General features: G+C 34.2%; 2 protein-coding genes across 2 annotated transcripts in view; one reads left to right on the forward strand and one right to left on the reverse strand.

Annotated features, from left to right (window-relative positions):
- Window positions 1-3,869, forward strand: LOC115233992 (apolipoprotein D). The gene is made up of 4 exons (XM_029804671.1): window positions 1-292; window positions 2,415-2,643; window positions 2,987-3,158; window positions 3,551-3,869. The coding sequence occupies exons 1-4, from the start codon at window positions 125-127 to the stop codon at window positions 3,729-3,731; spliced, it is 750 nt and encodes a 249-aa protein (XP_029660531.1). The 5' UTR covers window positions 1-124; the 3' UTR covers window positions 3,732-3,869.
- A 1,143-nt stretch (window positions 3,870-5,012) lies between these two features.
- The window catches only part of LOC115233967 (peripheral plasma membrane protein CASK), a 188,232-nt gene continuing 175,399 nt past the window's right edge, over window positions 5,013-17,845 (reverse strand). The window contains exons 15-23 of the mRNA XM_029804634.1: window positions 17,404-17,433; window positions 14,323-14,560; window positions 9,127-9,246; window positions 8,743-8,859; window positions 8,511-8,593; window positions 8,140-8,323; window positions 7,893-8,000; window positions 7,531-7,706; window positions 5,013-7,006 (exon numbers count right to left, since the gene is read on the reverse strand). Of these exons, the coding sequence (XP_029660494.1) occupies window positions 6,827-7,006; window positions 7,531-7,706; window positions 7,893-8,000; window positions 8,140-8,323; window positions 8,511-8,593; window positions 8,743-8,859; window positions 9,127-9,246; window positions 14,323-14,560; window positions 17,404-17,433 (1,236 nt within the window). The 3' untranslated portion in view covers window positions 5,013-6,826. The remainder of the gene's footprint in view (window positions 7,007-7,530; window positions 7,707-7,892; window positions 8,001-8,139; window positions 8,324-8,510; window positions 8,594-8,742; window positions 8,860-9,126; window positions 9,247-14,322; window positions 14,561-17,403; window positions 17,434-17,845) is intronic.

The raw sequence follows: 17,845 nt of genomic DNA on the forward strand, positions 1-17,845 counted from the left end.
ATTCTTCGTGCGCTCGTACATACGTACGTGGCCTTTAGTCGCCTCGACAGTCGAAAAGAAACCGTGTCGTGCGCGCAATCTTAGCTGGCTAGTTCGTGCGTATTCGTGAACGAAATCTGAATGCATGGCGAAGATGCATTTCAGCACGAGACGACGTTTGAGATTCTGTTGGGTAACAATAGCGTTGCTCGTCGGTCTCCTTGTCAGTGCCTCCGGCGGTGTTTGGAAGAGACGGGAGGATAAGACCAAGTGTCCAAAAGTGAAGGGCATACGCAACTTTGATATATCCGAGGTACGAGATTTCTCGTCACCTACGCGACGCGAGATCATTATAGCGCGGAAATGAAAAGTGAATAGTTTCACACATTTTATTTTAATATATTATACAACTATTTTTAACAATACCCTTCCGACTATGAAAGATTATTCACAACAATTCTCCTATACTTGTATATTTTTTAAATATATATTTCTCTCTTTTACATTTGCATTATACACACACACATATATATATATATATATATATATATAATATTGTTGCAAAAACATGGTCTTACATACATAAATAGGTCAATAAATTGAACTTGCTCATGTGTTTCCTCGAGGACTGTTTCATGATTGGACTATATTATTTACGTAGATACATTGTTTGATGTGTGCTTCATTCAATGCGTGATATATTGCTACGAAACAGTATGAAGTGCATTGATATATTATCCGCTGCTGATGTGGCTTTGGAAATGAATATAATCAATGAACATTTATACCGTTGCCAAATACATCGGTCGAATATTAATTACAGAGCGCAATCCACGACTATATTTATTAGGCGTAATATGCCGATTCTATGCAATAGTAATAGAGATTATCATTTGCCGTACAATTAACAATGTACGGTTTGGTTTGAGATAGAAAATAATAATTGCTATGACGTTGACATTCTATCAACCGCAATTCTACGCATAATATTGCATATATGTTATTAACTTTGCAACGGATTTTAAATTAAAGATATATGATTAATAACTACAATTAGGCAAATATTCTAATGATAATGTATATATGAAATTAGCATATCTTTCCGTGCAAATTTATAAATTATTACAAATCCTAGTTTTATTTTTAATAATTCTATAATTCTTGACAATTGAAACAAATAATTCTACTTACTAAACCAAAGAAATTGTCTCAAAGCAGAACAAAGATTCGAGATGCCAAGTTCATCCTGCTTTGTGTTCTGCGAAATTTTCTTTACTATTTTTTGTCAGATTTTATGCCAGCTTCATACACACACGTAAATGTCAAATACGAAAGGCACGGTACGAATAATTGTTTCAATCAATAAATTCAATGAATAAATTGATAAATAATTTTAACTACAATAAAAACTATTTATATACAGAATTTGATCTCAACTTTTTATTTTTGCGATTAAAAATTCATCATATTGTATATAAATTCTGCATACTTTGTTTTTGTTTTAAATAATTCTAATTAGAAAATTACAACTAATCAAATAATAAACTAATGTATAAAAATATTTTAACGGAAATCTTTTAATAATGAAAAATTATTGTTTTAATAGAAATCGGCAACTGTAAATCCAAATATATTTATATTATCTGAAGGTTTAAAACGAAGCGAATGTCTAATGTTCAACAAAATGTTTATAATTAATTATCTAATAAATCTCATAAAACAAACACGTGTAATACATACGTGTATAAATATTTATAATTTTATTTAACGTGCGTCATTTGGGCATATATAGTATATTATAATTCACTAGCCTTGCATTTGCACAGACTCTCTTTTCAGGCTAATATTTAGCGGATTTATTTTTAGATTGGAAGACTATTTTGGACACATGCTACATATATACGACGTTCCACATACAACCAACTTGCCTTGATTTTCTTTTTTCAAAAAACGCTTTCGATGAATAAATTTGAGTAATTTATTGTGTGTATGTTTTCATGTATAACATAAAGTACCTTTTTTGAATGTATTAAGTAAGAATACCATTCTTTTTCTCTTTCAGTAGAATAATATGTGCGATGTGTGTAATATATATTTTAGAAAGAGAACATATAATTACATAATTTTTTTTATACAGTGCTTGAAAAAGAAGAAGTTACATTTTACAATTGGAAAATAATAAGAAATATATTTTTAAGGGTAAAGACAAATCGATAATCATTTAGAAAATTTCTTGAACATGTTTTTAACACTTGAATATGTTTTTAATGTTTACTATTGAGCGTGATCGCTTGACCTGTATAATACATGCGTTCATTAGCATATGTTTAGCGCGTTAAAATAAACGTGATGTATGTGAACTAGTCGGCCCATTTCATGCGTAACTTTGCGTCTACATACACTCGCACATAACAGACACTTTGCACTTCTTACAGTTTCTCGGATTGTGGTACATAGTACAGTACTATGCAAGCTCCGAGGAAGCTCTTGCGTACAGATGCATGCGAGCTGAGCTTTTGGTTTCGCCCGAAAACGCCGAAGTTACCATGAATTTCACTTACAGTTTCACTGATGATCCCATCAATGAGCTACTCGTTGGTAACATCACGTGGAAAATTCCCTCGTCGGACTTACCTGCTCATTGGGTACACGCTGAGTTTCCGTGTAAATAGCTATTTATCTTTAATTAATTAAATCTTTCTTTATTTTTCGATACATTTTTGTATTATCGGAGAAATATTTCAATTTTTTCTTATATTTCTTAAATAAAATTAATTTCTTTCCATTTTTTGAATATATTTAATTTTTTATTTTATAGTAACGTGTTAAATATGAACATGTTTTTTCAAAACTCTCCAGTTGAAAAATGTTTTCTAACGGATCATCGCTATAATAATCCATTATATCATTAAGAGCACACATCGATTTTTTTTCCAAAGTAATATATCTTTAAAGAAGAAAGCTCTCATACATGCTACAATTTTATAATAAATTTGATATATTTTAGATGAAGGAGTATACAATACATATGTGTTAGATTCAGATTATAAATCCTGGGCCTTACTAATGCATTGTGCTGAAAAGAGCAAAAGTCCACGATATTTATCTAGTTTTATCATGAGCCGCGAAGCGAGCCTTGGGGCAAACGTCATTTCTTATCTTCGAGAGAAGCTGCCTAGGTACATTTGTCTTGTTTTGATATTATTGCGATTAGAGTTTCTTCAGAAGATTGTCGGTTGAAAAATCTTTCAAAGAATGCCGATAAAATACACTTCAAAATATTATTTTAGTTTATACAAGATATTTATTTTATCTCTCTCATATAGTCAATATATAATTTGAATCATTGATTCTACACATGTTTTTCCGAATTACTTTATTAACGACGCCCCCTTCTCTTTCCAGACATTAAAAAAAAAATAGATTAATTTTCTTTAAAAATTAATTAAATATTTTCACCATAAGAAAATCATTCCCAGAAATAAGGCGAATTATTTCAATTGATCTGCAGCATAGTTGCCGTTATTTTATGAGATTATCAGAAATACATTTTTATCTTTTTAAAATGTAGATATGACATCGATTTGGAGTACATGTTTCCTATGGATCAAACACAGTGCAATAAGACCGACAGTTCGGAAGATACGTTTATACCGGCGTTGACATCAGCCAAGAGAGGCTACAGAAGACATCCGTTAAAACGAAAACATAGACGTCAATTACAAAAGAATATAGACAATACAAAAAATTAATACAAAGAACATAAACGTAAATTTTTTACCTTCAAATCAAACACCTTCATTACTTTGGGCTAATTTTATTAATTCAATTAACAACGTGTTATAATACTCTTCGTCTCTTCCTCTTATTTATAATTACATAATTGTAATGAACTTGTTATTGTTTTCTTTAGACCCGTCGTCTCTCTCAACATCTTAGCACAACTCACCCAAATTAACTGACACACACGTGCGACGGCACGTACGATCATCACGATCACCATTATCATCATCAACATCATCGTCATCATTATCATTAGCATAACAGTCGTCGTCAGATTATCACTCAACGCACCTAGTACTTAATTACTGGATATGGCAGCTACAACTTATAAGAAATATTACAAAATCACTTGTGACTCATTCTCCTCGCGCTTTCATAACGTTTTACGCATACATACGCTATCACACCGAGGCGGGCAATCCTTTTTTTTTTTTTATACTTTTCTCTCGCGAGTGTCCTATTACTCACATACAAATTCACATCTGGCTTCGTGAAAATCGACTCTGTCCGGTATTAGCGTCATCGATCCTCGCGAGCGCGAGATTCTTGATCTCCCCGTCGTTTGCGTTTCTGAAATATATAATAATCGAGTGTGCTTTTGCTACACGGCCAACTCGCGTGTTGTCCTGCCGTGATCGTTCAGCGTGCAGAATAGGAAGAACGCACCCCGGGGGAGTAAGATGCGCGCTCAAGTTCGCTTATGTATGTATGTTTCGAGATCATTGCAGCAACAAGGAAGGCGAGGAAGGCTGCTCGACGAAAGCCCGAACAGATCCATGATGTGAGCGTCGAGGTTGTTATCAATAAATTATCACATCGCGCCTGCATGTATGCATACATTCACTCCTTCGTTCTACGGGCATATGCATATGCAAATCACCTATTAGTCTCCTAATAATTCTTTTAGTATTAATTAGTCATACATTTAATCTTTTTTTTCTTTAATCACTTGTAAATATATTAATTATCTAGTCGTTAAATCTGTATCTTGTAAATCTGCACTCGCGCGCATGCGACTGCTTGCCTACACGCGCGTACATTTTTATGTGCGTGCGTGTATGGGTGTAAGTTGTGAGTGGATAGATGTGCGTGTATGTGCGCGTGGCGTATAATAAACTTGTACGTGTGTAGACGCATGTGCATGTATGTATGTGTGTTTTTCTGCGCGAGACTGTCTCTCCTCATTATTATTTCATATAGCTGGTAGACTATCTATTTATTTGAAATTTACGTTTTATAAATATCCTATAATAAACCGCGTTTTTTTTTTTTTATTTTGTTACTTCGTCATTCGATCTTATGCGCTTTTGTACGAGGGTGTATAAGTAATGCGAACAGAGTGGCATTGTAGTTTTGACATATGTGCCCATGTGTATTCGTACGTATGTGTGTGTATGTATGTGTGTCATATATCAACTTAATAATTGCATACAAGTTCTTTCGAGTGAGAGCGTAGAATTCTCGCTGCCGGATCGATATCCGCCGTCCGTGCATTCGTCCGAGATGTGCGATTCGGTTCCGGGCTTCTCCTGTACAGAGTATAATCGCAATCTCGGTGGTGCATCAATGAATATTTGAGCTGATAATGTTTCATGAACAATAACGACGAATGGCAATGGCATAGGCAAGTGCACGGTCAAGCGAGGGAGCGAGCGAGCCGTCCCGCTCCAACGGCGGCCCCGATTATCCGAAAGTATTTGGAAAAAAGCTCGGTGGATAGTTAGAAATAGAGAGGCAAATAAAATGAAAGAAGACGCGACAGAGAGAAAGATAGAAAAGACGGCACTGAACGTAAAAAGCGCTCGTAGCATACGCGTAGATTTGTCGCAGTAGGATCCCTGCGACAAGAGATGAACACTCGTTAGATATTAGTAGAAGTACTAAGACGAAACCGGCGAAGTTCTCTACTGCTTAAAGTTACAGTTAAATGACGGACGGCCGGCAGCACACCAGAGTTCATGTTCTTTTTTTTCCCCTCCCTCTTTTCGATTGAACGGTGTCAGACGGGTTTCGATTATTACGATAGGACCCTCGTCTTTTGCTATATATGTATAATATATTAACGGGCACTGCCGTGCCGCACGATCTCTAGCTTTTTTCGTTTAAATAGTTATAATAAAGTACGATAGGAGGCAATTACAGTTTATGGAAAGTCGACTGATAGATTTCGCAGGGTAGGTAGGATACGAAGGTGCAGCCGTTCAGTTGACATCCGCGTAAAGCATGAACGGCTATTGTTTTTCGTTTGATTTTCCGTAAACAGGATATATTCTTTGGTGCTTGTTGTCGCCGTATCTCTGTACATGACACGCGTCATAAACAACTGCCTCTAGAGTGGTTGCAAGTCGTGAGGAATTCCTGTGAGAGATTCGCTGAAACCGTGCCAGGAATGCGACAAATTGTACAGAATAGAGAGAAAGACATGCATTCGTATATAGTAGTCTCGTTCAAGAGGAGTTCCAGCTGATCGGTTTTTTCTTTATCCCTTTATTTTCGAAGTTTCGAAAAAGAGGAGAAAGAGGAACAAAAGGAGAAGGAAGTGCAGGAGAAATTGGTGGTCCGCGAGAAGGCGTCCGTCTTCAGACGCATTGTGACGTGGTTATCGTCACTGATTTCGCCGTGCTCGATGATGGCGCGTTCCACATTTTTGAAAGGTCCGACGTCTCGATGGTGGACGCCGTGCGACGACGCTCATCGACGTCAGGACGACTCCGACACGTCGCTAATTTCCCCTCGTGTCCCGCGACTGGTAACAATTACGCAGTGAGATGGAAAGAACTTCATGAACACACGGCCATCATATAGTCACGCACTCCAGTCGATCGTTTCACCGTCGAGCCGATCGGCGTCGAGTACGTTTTTCTGGTATATATCCGATTGATTCGACATAACTGCCCGCGGCGTATTCCTGTCGGATGCCGGCAGCTGTCGGCGTCGCCGTCAGATCTTCGCGAGAGGCTGGATCGCGAGCCGATGGCCGTTACGGTGCCGGCGATCACTGCTTCATTCTCGACGAGCCGTTGCAGTCCATGGTGGTGATCTGACGAATCGGCGAAGACCGCTGTCAGTAGACCCAAGAAACGGGCACCCATTGAGGTGTCGTGTGCACGCGCTCGATCGCGGCCTCCAGCTGAGCGATCGTTTCGTCGAGATCGTTGTTCACGATGGTCAGATCGAAGAAATGCCCGTACGCCTGCTTCAACATGTCCGATTCCTTCGCCAATCGTTCCAGACTACCGTCGAACTGAAAACACAAGCGATTTTGTTAGAGGAATCCGAATGGTATATTTAATTAAAAACTAATCAAAATTTTCAAAATAAAAAATTTTGCGCTAAAGTTTTCTATAAAAATGTTATTCCTCCTTTTATATGCTGAGAATCTTGTATATCATTCTTTATTTTGGAGATTAATTATGTATACTTAAAGACCATATGTGAATACTATTTTTTATAAAAATGATATACAACGGCTGTGCATAAAAAAACCAAACTTTAAAAGAAGCACTCGAATGCGATGACGTGAGGTCATCTGCCTCGTGGCACTGTGTAGTGGGATTCTTTAGCAACTTTCTCACACTATGAGCAAGACGCTATTGTTCTTAGTTTACGTTTTATGATGATTTGAATGAGATTGTGTTCAGCGTTCGTGGCTTATTTTTTTTGCAAAGTTTGAGAAACGCTTTTTTTTTTAAAGTTCGATTTCTTTATGGACAGTCCTTGTATATATATTTAATTTAAAATCTTGTACAAAATTAGTTTTATACTTACATCCGTAACATTTGCAAATGCAGGTGCTGCTATGAAGACAACGTAAGGTGCAAATTCAGCAGTTCGTAAAACTTTCAATGCCTGCGGTTCAACATCTAATATGGCCATCCTGCCTTCTTCGTGAATTTTACGAATAGTTTCGAGCTTAGTTCCATACATAGCGTCTTCGTGTGTACCTGTTCATTAAAATAAATATTTCAGAATGCTGCATTTTATACTTTCTATGTATTTAACGTATACTATTTTTTTGATGTTTTGATCAAAGATTGATCTATTATTATTTATTTCTCAACGTTGATGGCTAATAATTACTTTTTTCCAGAAATTTCAAATACGATAAAATTTGTATAAATATAATTTACCGTATTCGAGATATTCATTAGCGGCTATGTCTGCCATCATTTCATCGTGCGATACGAAATAATAATTACGACCATTTTCTTCGTCGCTTCGTGGAGGCCTCGTTGTATCTGCATAAGGAACATATTTTGTATATAAGAGAGAGAATATTTTCCGATAAATATATTTTACACAATTATTTAATTTTACATATTTTTTTAAAATTATGAAACTTAAGTTTAAAATTTAGGAAAAATTTGAGATATTTACGCGGAATAGGATAGGCGTATTTATCGGGATGCTTGGAAATAATCGTATTCTTTATATGTCGTCGACCGACGCCATGTGCTCCCAATAATACTAAAGTTTTCCGTTGGAAGGCAGGATCTATAAAGAAAGGAATAACACAATTTCGATAATTAATGGTTAGTAATGTTTTATGTGTAAGCTTTAACATTCATATGTAATTAGATTATAATAAATATGAAACGATAAAATTTTTAAGAGACGTATTAAATAGTCATACTTTATTTTAAAAAATTCTGATAATATAAAGAAAAAATAGATATCCCTATAGCTACATAGAGAAAAATTAATATTGCATATCTATGTCATATTTGATAATTTGTAGATTATATGGCTATGTCTGCCATCATTTCATCGTGCGATACGAAATAATAATTACGACCATTCTCTTCGTCGCTTCGTGGAGGCCTCGTTGTATCTGCATAAGAAACATATTTTGTATATAAGAGAGAGAAAGAGAGAGAATATTTTCCGATAAATATATTTTACACAATTATTTAATTTTACATATTTTTTTAAGATTATGGAACTTAAGTTTAAAATATAGGAAAAATTTGAGATATTTACGCGGAATAGGATAGGCGTATTTATCGGGATGCTTGGAAATAATCGTATTCTTTATATGTCGTCGACCGACGCCATGTGCTCCCAATAATACTAAAGTTTTCCGTTGGAAGGCAGGATCTATAAAGAAAGGAATAACACAATTTCGATAATTAATGGTTAGTAATGTTTTATGTGTAAGCTTTAACATTCATATGTAATTAGATTATAATAAATATGAAACGATAAAATTTTTAAGAGACGTATTAAATAGTCATACTTTATTTTAAAAAATTCTGATAATATAAAGAAAAAATAGATATCCCTATAGCTACATAGAGAAAAATTAATATTGCATATCTATGTCATATTTGATAATTTGTAGATTATATGAAAAATGAGACTTACAAGGAAGCTTCACGACCTCTTCGTAGGTCACCAGATCCAGCTGGTCGAAAACGGCGTTGTGCTTTGCAAGATATTTATCCTTGTATTGCTTCTTTTTCCGGCCGAATATTGAGCAATTTACTGTAAGTAGAAACGATCGTTAATATAGATGGGAGCGAAACTGGAGACAAGGCTATCTCTGCTCGGAAATGTCTGCCCGGTGTAAACTTGCAAATTACTGTGCAAGTGTCATGTTACGGAATCCATTATCCGTGCTAACAATCAAATCCTTATATATTGTCGATAAATGACCGCTAAATTTATTTAAAAAAACGATAACAATACTGTGGCCATCACATAGCGAGATTGGCTCACAAATTTAATTATCATGTATCAATTGTGTACGTGTGCCAGAAATTAATTAATAAAACGACGGTTATTTCTTTATAATACGATTTGTAAATATCTATCAGAAATTCTCTGACAATAAAACGTTAATAATGCAATTTATCTTCGACGAGAAGAAGAGAACATGAAAAATAATATTTTTCGCAAAAATCAGTTGCATAAAAGGTCTTTCATGTCGTTAAAATATTTCCTGATTACTTCTCCTAATAATTACTTCGCCTATATTATACCATACAATGTGTTATCCTATTGAAAATATAACACGTATCGATATGTGCACTAATATTAGCAATCCTTTGAAACATTTTGAAAATCAACGAATCACGCTGACAAGAAATAACGAACTACTCTGCGAATATCGATTCCTGGGTCAAGCAAAATCTTGTCTATTGATAAAAAGAATTCATTCTCAATCAGCCAGTTCGAAAGAAGCCATGCCCAAAGGCACTTGGGGGTGTCCTATTGAAAGGGGTGTTCCAGCAGGTCACAAGATGACAACGTAAGATCCGTGATGTAACTGATGCGTGAAACCTTAGATAGGTATTATAATCGGAGCTATGATGAATTGCATCGTGAGTGTTATCCTCGTGATTATAGAGCTACTGAATATACTAGGAAAATTCGTTGTGTGCAAAACTATAACATATATTATAGCTGCAAATGATAGCATGATTGCGGGTAAACCGCGATATCTTGCCAAAATATTTGAATAATTGAGAAAGTTAAAAGTGCTAAAAATATTTAATATATATAAAACGTAAAAGAGAACTTTCATCCCTCTCGAATATAAAATTATGAAATGTGAATTACACTCACACAGAGATAAAATCTTATATATGAAATTTTTGGCAAGATATTCGCTGACAATGAGTGTCATTACCTGCTAAGATCTAGAGTAATCGATTATATAATTATCTATCACAAGTTCCGATTATAATCGTGCTGCCATGTTTGTGAGTGAAATCGTGCGCGATAAGCATAAGTGCGTGAAATATTTTGCAGCGAATAACGCATGCATTAAAGCACGCTATGTAAAAGCATCTATTAATTTATAACACAGAATGCCATAGCATCTATATTAATAAATTATTATTAACATAATGCTCATATTATTTTATTTATGCTGATAACGTTTTATATGTAATGTGTTATAAAATTATCACACAGATCCAGAATATAAAATTTTTAAAATTATTTTCTGTTTTCTATAATTGTATAATTTAACAACAGTTTTTTTTAAATTCATACGCAATGAATAAAATTAATAATGTTTCTAAAATTAATGCTCAAAATTGATTAAAAAAGCAATTATTAAATAAAAATTATTACAGATCTGTGTTATTTTTTTAATAAACCAATGCGATTATAATTAGAGATTAGCTTACTGCATGTATTGCATAAATATTTGTTCACTGTGTAATAACCACGATACATTCTTTATATAAAATAGCAATATATAGTGTATAATATATTAGGCCAGTGAAAAAGTAAAGGAACACAAAAAACAAACAAAAAAAAAACAAACAAAAAATCCCTTTACTTTTTGACTGACTTAATATAATGTATAGCTTTCAAAATTTTTTATCCAGATAATGTTTTCAGTAAAACAGTAACACTGATTTATTGCTAATTTTCGAGCTAAATAAAAAATTCAGATATTTTATACAATTATTTGTCAGTATTTTATTTAATCGTTTCATTAAATGTTATGAGAAAATACTTCGCGCACATTTACATTATGAAATTGAGTGTGATAAATTTCATGATATAAAATGAATTATTAAAAGCGAGATCATTATCCTTGTGTGTAAACCATGAAGAGAGATGTTCGTCCTACTTTTTTCTATCTCCCCTTTGTATTGATGTGTGTTAGAAGCATAGATCCAGTCTGTATTTCATGCGTCTAAAATGGTCCTCTACGTGTTTCTACACGTGTCTACCTGAAGGCAGAGACGTACCTGTCGAACCGTCGCAGCCTTCGGTGTGAGAAGAACATCCACCTTCTCCTTCAGCATCTAGCCGCGCATAACACACAATAACAAATATATCACTGCAGCTAATTATTCCTGGAGTGCTAGTTCTCCGTTTACCTATCCCTATAATCCGTCTCTCATGCCACCCACATGTGTCAGCAGACATATAGACATAGAGTTACATGACAATCCAAACTTTTTCTTGCTACATGTTCTTTAATCCAGTTCCTCGTTCGCATGGTGGCTTCACAATTGCAATCCGTAATTTAATCTCTAACTCGATTTTTAACATCATACTTTAAAGAGGAATTATTTATGTATCTATCATTTTTTCTTATTTACTATTTTCTCTTTCTCTCTGTTTTTCCACTTCATGATTTTTATATATATATATTTTTTTTGTATTAGAGATTAACCATTTTATTAAATATGCATATATTATAAAGATATGTTATAAAAATTCTAAATCCAGAATAATAAATCATTTTATATATAACTTTAGCCATCAATTGTTTTTCCCAGATTTTAGAACCCAGCAGCATCTCTTTTTTAAAATACTTTACGATTACCATAAAAGCGATAGCGTTTTAAAATTTTACGATTCAAGTAATAAATATTCAAAGTAATGGTAAATGTTGATTCTTTGTTTTCAGCATCTGGAGATGATAGACGCATTTAGTCAAATGAAATGGTTTCAAAAACGTTCGTACCTAGCTTCGAGATTTGAAATCGATACGCATTTATACATGTCATATGGAGTATGAATTAAAAAACTGGCTTAAAATATAATTTTTAAAATGAGATTCGATCTCTCTAACAATAAGCGTAATTAATTGAAGCTTAGATAGGATCAAACGTTTACTGCTAAATGCAGTTATTTGATTATAAGTTTAATTTGTTTAACATGAGAATATAATATATATTGTATTCAATTTTGATTAAAGTCATAATCACATTTAGCACTAAATGCGGATGTACAATTGCAGTTTTAGATGTAGATATTAAATTGATTCAAGTAATTTCCCTCCCCCTTTCTCTTTCTCTCACATAATATTTATACAATTTATATATCAAACATTACAAACTAATAAGTCTATTAATTATTAATTCTATTCATGTTGTCATATTCTAGAATTGACAATTATTACAGGATTTAGAGAGAACTTAGGAGCGTTAAAACACGCGATTTTGGCGCGACACTTCTTTTAAGATATATAAAGAGTTGAAATAATTTTTTTAGAATGTTTTCTATGCACATTGGAAGCATAATAAAAAAAGTATGGGATTTCAACTATAAAATTACAGATGTCGATCTCCGTTTCGTTTTCGTTCAAGATGCCACGTGGACCAGCGTCGACAAACCGCAATTATCTAACTAATTCGTAGTCAGCGAATAATATGCTATCGATACACGTATCTCATTTGTAATATAATTGATTGATAACAACGATACCACATGCTCCATCGAAAACCTGTACACATCGAACAACACACAAACGACATCGTGTTTCATCAGCACATTCGTTTTTGGCAGCAGTAAAAATCAATGGGAATTGACTGGATGGAATCATTGTATGTGATAGGATGAAAATGGATTGATTAAACGGCGGTGAAAGAATGTAGTAATAACAATTTTCTCAATCGGCAAAATTCTGATTTTCTGATCGGTATTCGAAAGAAATTCTGCGATCTGCTGGAACCTGTGATTACCGCACTATTCAAGATTTCAACCAAAATTATCTTTATCTTAAGCGTTTAAACGTTTAACGTTCCTACAATTGCAGAGAAAATTTTTCTTTTCAAAAATACTTTAGAATTACTATTAAAACTTTTACAACAAAGTCAGAAAATATTATATTTTTATGTTTAATTATCCAAAATTAAAAAATAAAAAAAGAACATATTCTAGAGAATATATTCTCCATAATTACTGTATTATATCAATACACATTTTCTTTGTTTTTTTTTTCAAATGTTTTTACCACTTTTACGCAGAATAACAAAAGGAAACTGGGTAAATGTTCGGATTAACTTACATGGATCGTTTTCATTTTTACATATATTGTAGAGGGTACATTTTTAAGTAATACACGCTTTGAATTTTGTGACGCTCTCTTCTAAGTTCCAGAGATATGCGATTTTGAAGTTTCACAGTTTTAATGTTTTTTCTCAGGTATTATAAAGTAATATTAGGAAAAGTGAAGTTTGTATACATTGTATTTATTGTAGAGCAGACGAAAAAGTGTTTGTTTACATTTACGGGATAGGTACACGGTCATGGATATTTTGTCAATAATGTCTTTCTATCTCTCGCAGTTCGTTAACAGCTTTCAATACGACTACATGAATTTCTGAGGTTTGGGTTAGATGATATTTTCCGGAAATTCTTAGCAAAACTAAACAGTAATCCAGAAGCGTACTGACAGTGATACAATAACGAGCAAATGTAAACAAAAAATATAAACACGTAAGTAGAATATAACGAAAAGATGACACAAGTAAATACGAAATTTATGATACTTCAAAATCGCATATCTCTGGAACCAGAAGAGAGTGCTACAAAATTCAAAGCGTGTATTACTTAGGAATCCTCAATATCCTTAGAATCCTCAATATATGTAAAAATGAAAACGATCCGTGCGGTGTAAGTTAATCCAAATATTTACCGGAAACTGGTTCATACTCATATCCTCATCGAAAGATGAAAAATAATCTCGACAAGAAGTATCGTCTTTCATTTTTCGTTATTGCAGTATTTGATATTGGAAACGCTATTTGTGTCCTATGGACAAGCAATTTTACATAAATAGACGAGCAAATAGCCAAGTTGTATTACCTTGTTCTTGTTTGTTCTTCTCCATAGACATGCAGGCGATGCGCCATTCTTGAAGTTCGGGCGAAGGGATAAGACCCGCGGAACCAGCCGCGTTATCCTTCCGCGCTTGCCACCAGTGATGATCATCCTTGCTGATGATTTGCAGAATGTCACCGGTTTTAAAGGCAATCCCAGCTTGCGCGCAAGGTATCAGTTCGTCCTCCAATGGATCGTAATCGAATTGTGCTCGAACGAAAATCTGTTGGTGCAGGGAAAAACATGTTAAAATTTCTTAAAAGTGGTAGAAATGTCGTTGTTACAAAATTACTATTAAGTTTGACATCAAGGATTTCACTTTGCTTGCTGACATATTTAATGAGAAAAATTATATGAAAAATAACTATTCAAAATATACAAAGTAAAAAATTTAATATAATTGTAAGATATAATTGATTCGCATAGTGAAATCATTGATATCGATTGGATTAGTAAAAAAAAATTTCATCAACAACAATAGATCCTCGATCCATGAGACGTGACTAAGATATCGTTCTACGGCTAAATCGATCGCTGATAAACCTACATAGCTCTGCGCTAGCGAACGAATCTAGATATTGCGAGAGAGAAGCGAAAAATGCGATGTAGTAAGCACTGGCAATAGCTCTTGCAAAGAGTAACGATACGATGTTGTAGAGTATGTACACGGTATCAATAGAGCGCTCGCAAGTTGGTTGAAATTGCAGTGTATCGATATTACAAGGCATATAAAATACGAATTTACACGTTATATCTCGAGACAACCAGCGATCGATTCGTAGCTCGATCTCGCCACATCGCTTAAAAGTTAGGAAGAAGGGGACACGCGCGAAATAAATTTCCAGACGAGATATGGATTCGCCGATCTCGGAACGTCGCTGTATGACGTTTTGCAATCGGTACGCAGTTAGGTCATCGACTTCGAAAAGGCCGTGCGGCTTTTACAATCAATCGGTACACTCATCTCGGCTCGGGAGAAATTCTTCGATTGGAGAAACGCGGGAGCATTGTGCGAGTTTTTTTATCGCGTATTACCATCAGCGCTGATTTGGTCATTTAGCGATACACAATACGTATTTACATGTAAATAAGGCATACATAGATACATGTATGAGTGTAATTCCGGTTTTTTTTTGTTTTTTTTTTTTTACAAGAAGCTCAAGCACTAGTTGCTGCACATCACGCAAAACAGACGCACATGTATACGCGCACGCACGCATACCGAAGATGCATGATGCAGATATGCGACGCGGCCACTACAATGAATGTGTGAGTAAAGAACGACGCATAAAAAGGTGGGTATGATGAGTAATATGGTTGCATAGTGACGAGAGTGGCTTCTGGTTAACGCGTGTATCATTCATGAAAAACACAGAGAGCCGCGGAGATATTTGATTAATAATTAATATGTAGAGACGCGAGGATTATGGAGAAGAGGGAAAAAACTGATTGTTCATTGATTCCGTACGAATATTATTAATCCGATACAGATATCATAATTATATATTGGTTTTAATTAAAATTAGAAATTTTGTCTGAATATTTGGAAGTTAGAATATCGACAAGAACTAATTAACGTATGTATTAATTACGTGCGTTGGATGGATAAGAATTTTTGAATAGTAACTGAATACATTATACTGTTTTGTTCAGCAACTAATTTGTAACATTTTAATATCCCATAATAATATTTTTTCTTATTTAATATATAAATAACTCTTGATATTAATATATCATCACTTATGATTTACCGATAAATTAATATCGATAATATTCGTACAGATTTATTATCTGTGTTGTAAGTTTTACATATCGATAAAATTGCACGGTTATTTAGGGTTGCCATGACTTCTAGTAAGAGAAAACCCGGACATGGTTAAAATCCGTTCATAAAATCGTTAATGTATAAATAAATAAATACAAAAACATATACACTATGTATGTAAAAAATTTATAAGTTTCATGCGTATTGATAATATTAAATCGTTAATCGCGTATAAAGTGTTCTCTTTAGGAGAAAGACATTTCCGGGCTAAAACCAAATCATCAAAAAATATGAAACAAGATTTAATAACTTACGTCCACTCAATTCCCGAATCGTATGGCAATCGCAAGATTTTAAATTCCGCAATTTTGGATATCCCGGATATAAATAATCAAATATACAAGAATCGATATCTTCGCGGACACTCGGTTGATCGTAACGTTAATCGTGACCCCTGTCAACGTGTGGCACCGTCGTCTATAGATTTTAAAAAGCGGTATGTCTGTGCTAGCATCATGTCAGCAAGTGCTCTTTTCGGGAATGTCGAATCCCTCGAATTTAAGCATAAGAAAGAGCCACACGTTCTCAGGCAGGACAATCATTTTTTCACAAATTACATCAAGTGCTTTAAGAAGCGAAAAAATTTCTTTTGACAAGAAATACATGGACGTTCAGGCTAAAAATGTAGGAAAAATAAATATTATTAAATTTATTTATATATATATTGTCAATAAAATTATGCAAAATTATCTTCACACTTTTATTTATATCCGCAAAGTTTAATTCAACAAATTTTTCCTTTAATTTCCAACTTTTCATAAACTATCGATGACTTAAAATCAAAATAGCTTAATTGAAATTAAAATATATTTTTATCTTAGCTTCTAATTAATTCCTGTAAATACTACAGAAACTATATAATTTTTTACAGGCTTTTCTTTCATTTCTAAAGCATTCCTCTGAGCGCCCATGCGAATGGAAATTTTCTCGTATATAGGCACATAAGCGAACGTATCGATATGTATTACTCGCGCTTGAGGACTCCTATCGCGAAGTAGAGGCGACGCGAGTTAAACGCGGAATTAAAAAGGAAAATCGATTGACACGGAAGTCCGAGTAGAGAGTTCTACTTTTCAGCGATGGCGTGTATAGGTAATAGGAGCAGAGATAGAATATGAGGCATGTAATGTATATATGAATGTAATATATATATAATATATATATAAAAGTAATATATATGTATACGCATAGCCTTCTAACTACAGCAGTCCAATCACACCAGATCAAGTGGCGGTACTTACTAACACTGGCAGAGGCTTAATCCTGAACAACTAGAGTGTTGAGGAAACAGAAAAAAAGGAAGATCAATTAATTAATTAATTAATAGAGTCGCACCAAACGTAATACGGATTAATCGAAGGTCGCCCCGCGCACGTTGCGCGAGGGAAGAAAAAAAGTGATAAGAATGATACAATCAACGATAAAGAGCACCTACGGTTCAGTCGCACGCGTCAACGCTTCCGAGATGCACGGTGCGCAATGCTGTGTGTAGCACATGCAGGCTTTACTAGATCCTCGTACTATTATAGACAGATGTTTCGTACCCTCGACGCTTACGAGCGTTGGGCTCTACCACGTATAATCTACGCGTGAAATATGTAAATCAGAAATGAAAACCGCTACAGCTACGAAGTATTCAATTTTCGATATTTCAGATAGAAAAAGAGATTAATTTTACGAGAA

This window comes from Formica exsecta, unplaced genomic scaffold, assembly GCF_003651465.1.
Source record: "Formica exsecta isolate Colony F162 unplaced genomic scaffold, ASM365146v1 scaffold192, whole genome shotgun sequence".
In the NCBI taxonomy this organism is placed as follows: Eukaryota; Metazoa; Arthropoda; class Insecta; order Hymenoptera; family Formicidae; genus Formica; species Formica exsecta.